This window comes from Fundulus heteroclitus, unplaced genomic scaffold (genome assembly GCF_011125445.2).
Source record: "Fundulus heteroclitus isolate FHET01 unplaced genomic scaffold, MU-UCD_Fhet_4.1 scaffold_173, whole genome shotgun sequence".
Taxonomy (NCBI): domain Eukaryota; kingdom Metazoa; phylum Chordata; class Actinopteri; order Cyprinodontiformes; family Fundulidae; genus Fundulus; species Fundulus heteroclitus.
Genome location: NW_023396585.1, coordinates 187,908 through 200,176, shown reverse-complemented (window position 1 = coordinate 200,176; position 12,269 = coordinate 187,908). Strand labels below are relative to the sequence as shown.

The following is a 12,269-nucleotide window of genomic DNA, read 5'->3' as shown; positions in this document are numbered from 1 at the left end:
GTCCGGACGGGCCCTGTGGAAGTCGCTAATTAGAGACTTGTCCAGGATGTTGCGGGAGGGAACCCACTGGCGTTCCTCCGGCCCGTAACCCCCCCAATCAATGAGGTACTGGGTACCCCGACCCCATATGCGAGATTTCAGAATCCTCTTTACAGTGAAGGCGGGAGAGCCATCAACAAGCCGGGTGGGAGGTAGGGGCGTGGAGGCGGGAAGCATGCTGGAGGTCTTGACCGGCTTGACCCGGGAAACATGGAACGTGGGATGGACCTTCATGGCCGGAGGCAAACGGAGGCGAACCGCCACAGGATTAACCACTTTGGTGATGGTGAAAGGGCCGATAAACCGGGGTGCCAGTTTTTTACTGTCGACCTTCAGGGGGAGGTCTCTAGTGGACAGCCAAACCCTGTCACCAACCTGGTACTGAGGGGCAGGACTCCGTCGACGGTTGGCTGCGCGGGCCTGATTACTGGAGGCAGCAAGAATGGCCTTCTTGGCCTTCCTCCAGGCGCGTTGGCACCTTATGGCCGAGAGACGAGCAGACGGGACCCTGGACTTCACCTCTTCAGTGGCAAACACTGGTGGCTGGAAGCCATAAACCACGTAGAATGGGGAAAGACCAGTGGAGGAGGATGGTGTGGCATTAATGGCGTGCTCCACCCAGGGTAAATCTCGGGCCCATTTAGAGGGGTCAGACTGGCAGAAGAGGCGAATCTTAGTCTCAACCTCTTGGTTCATTCTCTCTGATTGGCCATCTGTTTGAGGGTGGAAGCCTGAGGAGAGGTTTACAGAGATGCCAAGCATGGCGCAGAACTCCTGCCAATAACGGGCCACAAATTGTGGACCCCTGTCTGAGACAATATCGGAAGGCAGACCGTGGAGCCTGAACACCTCCTTGGCGAGGATCAATCCCATCTCCTTGGCTGAGGGGAGCTTAGGTAAAGGGACCAAATGAACCATCTTTGAAAAACGGTCTACAATAGTGAGGATAACAGTGTAGCCGTCAGAGGGGGGGAGGCCAGTAACAAAGTCCATCGAAAGGCTGGACCAAGGCCGGGAAGGAACAGGCAGGGGACGGAGCAGACCTGCTGGGGGACGACGGGATGCCTTAGCCTGGTTGCAGGGTGAGCAGGCGGAGACAAACTGGCTGACATCTGTGGTCAGGGAAGGCCACCAAAACTGGGAGCGGATGAGCTTAAGGGTCTTACTGATGCCGGGATGACCATATAAGCGGGAGCTGTGGCAAAAGTCGATGACCTTAGGTCTGAGGTGATGGGGAACGAATAACCTGTCCTTGGGGCAGGCCTTGGGTATCTGAGCTGACCCAAGAGACTCCCTTACCTCTCTCTCTAGCCCGAGGCGGGAGACAGCACACCTTACCGTGTCGGGTAAGATGAACCCCCGTTCTTGTTCGAGGTCTTTCTCTGAAGATTCGAACACCCGGGACAGAGCATCGGGCTTGCCATTCTTGGAACCGGGTCTGTAGGAGAGGGTGAAATCAAAACGGCCAAAAAACAACGCCCACCTGGCCTGTCTGGGGTTGAGCCTCTTGGCAGTTTTTAAGTATTCTAGGTTATGGTGGTCAGTCCAGAACAGAAACGGGAGCTTGGAGCCCTCGAGCCAGTGCCTCCATTCCTCGAGAGCTAACTTTACAGCCAAAAGTTCACGATTGCCCACATCATAGTTCTGCTCAGCTTTAGACAGCCTACGGGAAAAAAAGGCACAGGGGTGAATACGGCCGTCAGTGGATTCTTGGCTGAGGACCGCTCCAACCCCGGAACTTGAAGCATCCACCTCCACTATAAACTGCCTCTCAGGGTCAGGAGAAACAAGCACCGGGGCAGAGGTGAAAAGACCTTTTAGGCGCTTGAAGGCCTGGTCAGCCTGCTCGTTCCAAGCAAACCTAGTCTTGCTGGAGGTGAGTGCGTGAAGTGGGGAAGCAACTTGGCTGAAATTTCGAATGAACCTCCTGTAGAAATTAGAGAACCCCAGGAACCTCTGGAGCTGCTTTCGATCTACAGGCGTGGGCCATTCTGTGACGGCCCGGACCTTGGCCGGGTCCATTGAAATCTGACCGGGGGATAGGATAAAGCCGAGGAAGGAGGTTGATGATGAGTAAAACTCACACTTCTCAGCTTTAACATAAAGCTGGTTCTGGAGAAGCCGGAGAAGAACTGAGCGGACATGTTGTTTGTGGAGGGTTAGATCTTCAGAGTAAATGAGGATATCATCTAAGTAGACAAAAACGAAACGGCCAATCATATCCCTCAGAACATCATTTACCAAGTTCTGGAAAACCGCTGGGGCATTGGTTAGGCCAAAGGGCATCACCATATATTCATAGTGGCCCGTTGGTGTGTTAAAAGCGGTCTTCCACTCATCTCCTTCCTTTATGCGGACCAAATGATAGGCATTGCGTAGGTCCAGCTTAGTAAACACCTTAGCTGCTTGGACCTGGTCAAACGCAGTGTTCATTAATGGGATGGGGTATCGGTTTTTAACCGAAATGCTATTGAGCCCCCTATAGTCGATGCAAGGGCGAAGGGAGCCGTCCTTCTTTCCGACAAAAAAAACCCCCGCCCCTGCAGGAGATGAGGAGGGGCGAATGATGCCGGCCCTTAGGGACTCATTAATGTAGTCCTGCATGGCTTGGGACTCGGGCGGTGATAACGAGTAAAGACGCCCTCTGGGCGGAACGGTTCCGGGTAATAAGTCAATGGCGCAGTCAAAGGGACAATGAGGAGAAAGGCTCGTGGCCTTGGCCTTGTTAAAAACCTCCTTCAAATCATGGTAACAGGAAGGAACCTTGGACAGATCAGGGTAGTAATCAGCATCCTTACCCTCAGGAGAAATGGGTGGCTGAGCAGAAAGCAAACACGTTTCAGAACAGGAGCCCGCCCAGCCCGTAACTTCTACCCGCCGCCAGTCAATCTGAGGGTTGTGTCTTCTGAGCCATGTCGCGCCCAAAATCACTGGGACCTGCGGGGAGTCAATAATCATAAAAACCAACTTTTCTCTATGATTACCTCCCATAGTCAGTTCCAAAGGTTCTGTGATGAGGCGGGAGTGGTTCAGTTCGTGGCCATCCAGGGCAAGCACACTGCGGGGGGAGGAGCCTTGAAGCAGAGGGATGTTCAACTTCCTGGCCAACGCCTCATCCATGAACTCAGTGTCCGCTCCAGAATCGATGAAAACGGATACCCTGTGGGACTTAGTAGGAGTGGTTAGAGTGGCCGGAAGTAACCGGTCGGAGGGGACAGAGAGTCTGGTGTAGCTCAGCAGGGACCCCTTACCCCCTACTGAGCTTGGTCTTTTACCGGACAGGACCGGGCTCGGTGACCAGCTCCTCCACAGTAAAGGCAGAGGCCCAACTGTTGTCTGCGCTGGTGCTCCTCCTTGGACAGCCCCGCCTTTCCAATCTGCATCGGCTCCGGTTCTGGGAGCTTAGGAGGAGCAGATGATGAAACAGAGGGAGCAGCAGAAAAACGAGGGTGAGTAGTAGAGACTGAGCGACGCTCCCTCCTTCGCTCCAAGAGACGGAGATCCACCCGTGTGACCAGCTCCTCGAGCTGTTTTAAAGATCTGGGATACTCCCGGGTGGCTAGTTCATCCTTGATCTTGTCATTAAGACCATGAATAAAAACATCCATGAGGGCGAACTCATTCCATAAACTCTCTGCTGCCAGTAAATGAAAATCAATAATGTAGTCTGAGACGGACCTGTCCCCCTGTCTCAAGGATAAAAGCCCCCTAGAGGACTCCCTGCAGGGCAGCACGGGACTGAAAACTCGAGTCAGTTCTCTAGAGAAGTCATGATACGAGTGGCAAATACGTGCATCATTTTGCCACTCGGAGGTGCCCCATAATCTGGCTTTACCGGCCAACAGAGAGATTACATAGGCCACCTTCGACCGTTCAGAAGGGAAGGAGGACGGTTGCAGCTCAAAGTGAATTTCACATTGTGTCAAAAAAGCCCGGCAATGCTCCGGATCGCCGCTAAAAGAGCCTGGCGGGGTGAGACGCGGCTCAGGTACGGACGACGTAACCGGAAGTGACGGGCCGCTCGGAGGAGCTGTTTGCGGAAGTGGAGGGGACGGGTTGGTCGGGTTGCGGAGATGATTGAGGATCTCCGAAACACCGGATTCTAGCTCTGAAATCGATTTTTCAACCCCCGCGCGCCACTGAGCCTCGGGTGAAGGATCCATTTTACTTTGGCCAGAACGTACTGTTATGAATTTGGATGGACCCAAAAGACAACCCGAAAACAGGTCAGTGACGCTTTGATATTTTATTAAAAGAAGGGGTTGCACGGCCCTTGCTGCGTGCGGCTCACGCTCGGCGGCTGGCAGCTCCTGGAGACGAGACGACAGGTTAGTGATCAGCGGAGCCAGATAGAAAGGTGGACTAGAAGCTGGATCACTAACCTGGTGGAGAGTGGGCTTGTCAGGGTTTCTTCTGGCCCCTGAGGGCGGCAGAGTCCGTGCAGGATTATCCAAGGTCGTTTGTCCGAGTCCAGTCCGGGTCCGATATTGTGAGGGCGATTGATTAGGCAGAGGTTTCCAAGGGCAAATCCGAAAGGGGGTTCCAGGTCCAGGTCCGCGTCAGAATCCAAAGAACAGGCAGTTTAGGGGGACAGGCAATCTCAGGTACTCACAGGCTGATAAGGTCGGTACACGGGTGAGCAATCCAAATCCAGAGACTGACAGGCAGAACTCAGGGCGGGCAGACAGGATCCGAAAAGGGCAGAGCTGGCTCAAAAAACAGGGCAAAAACAGGTCGGGCTTCAGACTGACAGACAGGTTATTCAGAAGGCTGGAAGTTCTCACCGGGTTGGCTCGAGACGTTCTGGCACTGGAGGCTGAAAGGCAGGGAACCTTTATAGTGGAGAGGTGGAGCCGGAACAGGTGACAGCAATTAACAGCCCCAGTGCCAGGAATGTTACAGTTACTGAGGGGAAATAGGGAGTACCAATATGGCTGCTGGTGGCTTCAAAGCGACTCGTTCTAACAGACGGTGATTAGCACTCCAGTGTATAATATAGCTCAGTGGTTCAACCACACCTCACATTTCTGTCCCCTTACTGCCTCAAAGCAACATTTGACTAAGTCTTAAACTTAGACTGAGGTAGGAAGTTTTAGGCTAAGATCTCTCTGAAAGGATTCTGAGAATTTTTGTGAATACAGGCACAGATTATCTTCAGACAGATTAAAATTGCATGCAATAAAATAACTCATAATTGGGAAGATAACCAATAAAGGTCACTAAGAATTAACTTTTTTAAGTTATTGATACAGCAATACAGTAAATGAATCGAACGGGAGGAAAAAAAGCCTGATTGATTTACATAGTAAACAGGAAAAGGAAAATTAGTTTCTCCCTAACTGAAGAGAAATATTGACAAAATCGATTTCAAGAATTACAGGCTCTTACTAGGAGGGGTGAGTTTTGGCTATTAGAAACAGTTGCTTTACCACAAACCTTTTTCTTAACACAAAATGCTAAAGAATCTGAAACCTAAGACATATCAAATATGTTTTTATGGATTGGACAAATAGTATCAGAACCAGCAGAACTTGAAAAATGTAACGGAATTGGCATGTAATCGCCATTATAGGTACAATCTAAAAGAAAGTATATTGATTTCACATGGTGTGAAACTGTTTTTCTTGCAGTTGATATGATTTTGGTTTACAAATAATGAGGCATAATGTTGTGTCAGAGTATTGTGAAAATTTTAAATATTGGAAGCTAATTGTGTCACAACAGAAACAGCGAATAAACTTAAAACATCAGAGACGGATTTCACCAAAGCTGAAATCCAGGAAATCCAGGGTTAGTGCTAAAGCCAGGCTTGACATAGTGTGATCAATGCGTTCCAGCTTTATCCGTTTTTATCTAAAGTCCAATCCAGGCTCAGGAAAGACGACTATGTCAAGCCACGTGTTGTAATCCAGCTAAATGTGCATCCCGGCTGTCTACAAAAGACCATGAGGTCGATCACAGATTCACTGATGCTCCTGGATGAGTTGTGTGTGTCAATTTTCATACCAAATCAGCAACATCATTTATGAAGTCTTATGAGAAACCGAAGCACAGCAAACTTATGAAACGAATCACTGCAATAATTACAAAGGAAAACACATTTGTTTGGAGCTACTTTTATTGCAAAAAAAAATGTTAAACCCTTTCCTCTGATTGATGCGATTTAGACTTTAGAGGGCTCTGTTTTCCTGACTCTTCCATAACTCCTGAAGCAGAAGTACTGAATAGAATAGAGTGATGACATATTTCAGCAGATAGTCTTTGCAAAACAATGTTCACATAATATCAGATTTTAAAAGTGGCATTAAAATTTGTATGTATAACAGAAAGCATAGACTCTAAAACAAATTGAAAGATGATGTAAGAAATCTGGTATGCACTGAAATTACCTGTTCATGGTTAAAAATGTATCAAATAACATGATATTCTTTCCCTTCACAGTTGTTAAATCGCTGAGCCTTCTGGTTTGAATTTTTTCCCTTATACAGTGAGATTGCATATTTTGTGGACTTGCGGGTGTAATGTTTGTACTACAGTACATAAAGAAAGCAAAGTCTTTCAAAGTAATCTAGTTTATTAACTAACAGCATTAGTTATTGTAGCTCGGGTTTACAGCTCTCGTTTTTCTTCTTCTTCCTGTAGCTACCTCTTGCTTAGCCTCTTGCATCACCACCTACTGGTGCTGCATATCATTACATCCCCGTTTCAAGCTTTTTTTTTTTTGTTAACGTGTCAACTGCTTTCACTAACAGAGTCACCAGTAACAACATCACCATTAACAACAGAATCAACATACAGACCTCAGGAGTTAACAGAACTTCATAATAACAGAACTCCACATTGAACAGTCAAATTTTTTTTCTTTTCTTTTTTTTTTTAAATTTGTTCAATCAGTCTCTCTGGTGGTCTCCGTGTCCTAGCTGACCTTCTGAAGACCTGTGTAGAACTAGTGTTGTTTGGTAAAGCATCATTACCCGCACTGTGTGTGTCAGCAGTCTCTCTGGCCTGATGGCCTGCATCTCTCTCTTCCTGACCCTGTTTCGGTGAGTCTTGTTCCTGAGTCTTGAGTAAACTCCTCCGGTTTCTCCTGAGTACTTGTCCATCATTTGTCTGTATCTCGTATGACCTGGGGCTCACTTCCTTGAGGACTGTGGCCTTTCTCTCTGATGGAGACCGTGTCCACTGCCTCGCATAGCTGACTGGCAGCTGCTGCGCCTTGTTCTCTTTCGGCGAATGTTTTCGCATGTTCTCCAGCCATTTCACTGGCTTGACAAATTTTTACTGCTGTGTCCAGTGTGAGATCACTTTCCCTCAAAAGTTTTTCTCTTGTCTTTACGTCCTTAGTGCCAAACACTATCTGATCACGAATCAGCGAGTCCCTCAGTACACCAAAGTTACATGATGCAGCTTTTATTTTTAATACTGTCAGGTAACTGTCAAATGACTCATCTTGTTGCTGCACTCGGGATCGAAACACGTACCGTTCAAATGTTTCGTTTTTTTTAGACAGGCAGTGTCCATCAAACTTCTGCAGGACGACATCCAACTTGTTTTCCTCCCCGGTCTCAAACGTGAACGTATTGTAAACTTCCAGCGCTTCCGGGCTGGCAATTGTGAGCAGCATGGCGATCTTCCTTTCATCCGGCTTGGAGTCCAGTCCCACTGCCGACACGTAGAGCTGGAACCGTTGCTTGAATGCTCTCCAGTTAGCATCAACGTTCCCTGTTAGCTTTAACTGCTCGGGCGGCTTCATTGCATCCATAGTTGCGTAGTGGTCCTAACTGCTGTCTATGAAAACAACAAACCTACCACTCCTGGTACCATGTAATGTTTGTACTACAGTACATAAAGAAAGCAAAGTCTTTCAAAGTAATCTAGTTTATTAACTAACAGCATTAGTTATTGTAGCTCGGGTTTACAGCTCTCGTTTTTCTTCTTCTTCCTGTAGCTACCTCTTGCTTAGCCTCTTGCATCACCACCTACTGGTGCTGCATATCATTACAGCGGGGAAATATGATTTTTCTCGTCAGCAAAACAGTGCCCCATTTCGATATTCAGAGATGACAGCGTGAAAGTAGGCAGTAACATTAAACGTATGAGGGCTAGTAACAGTGGGATGATTTTAAAGCAATGGACTGCAGTCTCCAATCACGGGGCGATTGCCCTCACAGCTCTTAGGAAGAAGCTTTTTCTAAGTTTATTTGTTTTGGCCTTGAGGCTTCTGAAGCATTTACCTGATGGGAGAAGGGCAAACAGCGCATTGCTTGGGTGGGTGGGATCAGTGGAGATGCATCTGGCCCTTCTTTGGACTCGTTCTGCATAGATTGAATCTAGATCCTGCAGAAGGCATCCCACAATCCCCTGCGCTGTTCTCACTACCCGTGCTAAGTTCTTCCTCTCCTGAACTGTGCAGCTCTCATACCATACAGTTATGCTGAGACATATCACAGGCTCTGTGGTAGCGCTAAAGAAGTTTTTTAGCAGTTTAGTGGAAAGTACAGACCTTTTCAGTTTCCTGAGGAAGAAGAGCCATTGATGGGTCTTCTTCATCAGGTGGGAAGATTTTATAATCCAGGAAAGGTCAGAGGAGATGTGGATGCCCAGGAACCTAATGCTGTCCACACGCTCCACCACCTCCCCATGTAGGTAGAAAGGAGTGTGTTCAGTCCTCCTGGATCCTGTAATCTATTATTACCTCTTTGGTCTTACTGGTGTTCGGGATCAGGTTATTCCTGGAGCACCACTTTGTTGCTGACCTCATCCCTGTAGCGGGACTCATCATTGTTGGAGATGAAACCCACTACAGTAGTGTCGTCCTCAAACTTCACCACTGTGTTTGTGGGGTTGACAGCAGAACATTCCTGGGTGAAAAGGGTGAAGAGAGCTGGGCTGAGGACACAACCCTACGGCATTCCAGTGTTGAAAATCAGTGGAGAAGATGTGCATTTCAATATCCTCATTACCTGGGGCCTGTTGGTGAGGAAGTCACTGATCCAAAAGCAGAGAGGTTTGGATAATCCCATGTTGTCGAGCTTCAGAGCGTGTTGGGCTGCTGCAGCTGAGTCAGAGCTGAGTACAGTGCTAACGAGACAGCATCCTCTGTGGAGCGTTCTCCCTGTAGGCATACTGCAGGCTCTCCTGGCCAGCGTCCTTGATGTGCTTTAGGAGGATCCTCTCGAAGCACATCCGGTTGACAGGAGTCAGAGCAATGGGATGATAATCATTGAGGCAGTTGATGATTGGGTACAATCAGACTGGCAGGAACCATGGAGTGTTGCAGGGAGAGGGTGAAGATGTCATGTAAGACCCGTGCTAGCTGGTCAGCACACGATTAAGGCATCCGGGCTAACACCATGTCTGTCCCTGGGCCTTGTTGGTGTTGACCCTTTTCAGGAAAGAGGTAATTTGGTGCAACTGCAGGACGAGAGGCTGATGGTACTCCTTTGGCTCGGGATGATGTTCAGGCTCCCTGCTGCTTGGAGTGTAGAAGCATGAGAAAAACTGTTTAGGGTGTCAAGGAGAGTTTGCTTCTAGCCCTGCTATAGGCCAGTCTGTCTCCAGATCTGAACAATGTATCCAGGACCTTCAGCAGGGACTGCACCGGGCTGTCCACCCATTTTCTGGTTAAGAAACACTGATTGTCTTTGTGGGTAGGACAGCATCAGTGCAGAAGTGGATTTAGGAAAGCACAGATAATGTGTTGTAAATCAGCATCCACTTTAAATACATCCCAGTCAGTGATTCCAAAACAGTCCTGTAGGGCTGAGCAGGCCTCTTCTGTCTAAACCTGACTGTTTTTTATCGCCGGTCTGGTACTGTACATCAGTGGCTTGTAAGCAGGAATCAGGTCCTCAGAAATGTGTGATGAAGAACCAAAGTGTTGAGCTTTGTATGGTCCTGGGATGTCAAAGTAGACTTGATCTAATGTATCATTGTCTCTTGTTGGAAACTTAATCAATTTATGTAACTTGAGGAGCACAACCTTTAAATTAACATGGTTAAAGTCCCCAGCAATTATCTGTCCATTTGGCCAATAACAAATCAGTAGAGTTGCTTAAGAGCTAGATTAGCGTTAGCTCTCGGCTACACATATGTTGCAATGATTATCATAGAGCTTAACTCTCTAGCCAGTTTAAATGGTCTGCAATTAACTGCAAGGTATTCTAGGTCAGGTGAGCAGAAGACACTGACGACTTTGCCGAAGTGCACCAGGTGTTGTGGATGTAAATGGCGTGCATTTCTCCAGCGTCACAGCTTTGTTAGCGATTTTGCCGTCTAACCACAATTCTGTGAAAATCGCTACACAGCTGTCCATCTTACCTGCAGTTATTCTTAACTGTATCTCGTCAGGTTTGTTGGTGAGGGATCTTACATTGGCCAGAGTGAGGCTCAGAAGTGTTGGTCTGCATGGGTTAGCTTGTAGCCAAGTCAGCAGGCCTGCCTGATAACTTCGACGTCTCCTTCTTCGCTTACTCCGATTCCTGGGCCTCTGGGAACAGATACAATGGAGCTTCTTTTGTCCGTTGCAGACCGGGGTGAATAAAGTTCAGATTCCACGGTCGGTACAGTTTGTGAACTCCAGGGTTGGGTCACAATTCCAACAGCTCCTCTCTCCTGTGTTGTATTAGACCTTGGAGTGGTGACAGCACGAGTAAAAACACATAAACAAACAAAAAAGACCAGAGCACATTGGCAGCTGCAGTTTACCGGCGCCACCATCGTGGTGGTAAAACTCCAGGATTAACTAAGCCTGGCTGTTAGCCTGGTCTGGTGCATACTAGCTGCACAGAATTAATTGCTACAGTAACTTATGTATTTTACTGCTTTTGTGAAACTAAGTCCAGGCTTAATTCAGCCAGGATATCTGGAAAAATCTCGACTTAATTCTTGTTTTGAGGAATATGCCTCTGGAAAGGTTTTCTGTGTCATGATTTGAGCTTTTGTTTTTGCACTCTTTATTCACTTTCCACTCCATGCTCCACCATCTTAGTCACCATCCACTTTTCTTAGTCATCTTCCAGCCACTACTCAGCCCCATAATCAGCTCCACCTGGTGTTGCCACAAATTACCCCAAGTCATTCCACCTGATCCTCTCACTATATATATCTGCCTCATTCAACCACTCCTTGCCAGAATATCTGGTCTTGTTTCTCTGCGTGCATGTGATGTTATGACTCTTCATCCCTTCAATCTATTCTTGCCTTGCCTAGTGATGTGTCCGGCTACACCGATGCGTCGGCGCATGTGTCGAGCTCATAGAGCGAAACCCGTGTCGATGCGCGTATCATCGACACGGGTTGGGGCGTTGGGGCACAGGGTGTGTGTGTGTGCATGTGTGCATCAGTATGGGCCCATGACTGTCCTGTAGACCCCCTCCAGTCGTAGTCTTAGTTGTATATTATCAGCAGTTCAAGAAGGACACTGTTTGAGTTCACATGTGTAATGAGCAGCTGATCCAGATTCAAGTTAACCCCTTACGCACTCCCTGCAGTCTTACTAAGGCCAGAACTGCCACAAGGTCTTCTGAATTTGCCGATATACCAGGTAACCGGCAGCTCCAATAAGCAGAAATCCTGCTATCAATAATCCACTTAAGTATGCATCTTCCAGGTCCTCGATGGACAAAATAGACAGACACATTATATTCCAAACTCCCCAGGAATCCATGATATATCCAGCTACGTGTATTCTCACAGGACAGCTCAGCTTCCCTGCGCCTGGTCTTCTTGTTGAGAAAATTTGATCAAGTGCGCTAAGCAACCAGCTGATCAGATCCATAGTTTGCAATTCGGATGATTTGCAGAGAAAGGTTCTGAGAGATTTACAAAGCAGCATACAAACAAAGAGCACGAGCAGGAAAATGTGTTACCTAAGGTAATGTTTTTTTAGCTGACACTCACAATACCCTTGAGTTAACACCTCCACTGTTTCTCTGTCCTTTACTATCCTAGAGACAGCTTCAGAGGTGACTGAGGAGCCAATGGAGGAAGATCCAGGAGACCCAGCTGGAGGGTCCCCTTCAGACTCACCTCCCAGGGGCAACCGAGGTGCAAGGGACTGTCCTGGTGAGTCTCTGATCAGACCAGGTGTTTTCACTTGAACTATTTATGTTACTACTTCCATCTTCCTGGTTTAAAACATTTGCTGTCTGAAAATAAGATGTGTTTAACATTTGATCACTACGTTTGACACAGTTCATAGTCAATGCAATGAGTTAGGTACATCTGAC

The 12,269-nt window shown here is 47.7% G+C and overlaps 1 protein-coding gene across 1 annotated transcript in view; it reads left to right on the top strand.

Moving 5' to 3' along the window:
• Positions 1 to 12,269, top strand: part of LOC105922959 — a 57,284-nt gene that overhangs the window by 1,333 nt on the left and 43,682 nt on the right. Inside the window, exon 2 of the mRNA XM_036129468.1 lies at positions 11,992 to 12,105. Coding sequence (XP_035985361.1) covers positions 12,021 to 12,105 — 85 coding nt within the window. The 5' untranslated portion in view covers positions 11,992 to 12,020. The remainder of the gene's footprint in view (positions 1 to 11,991; positions 12,106 to 12,269) is intronic.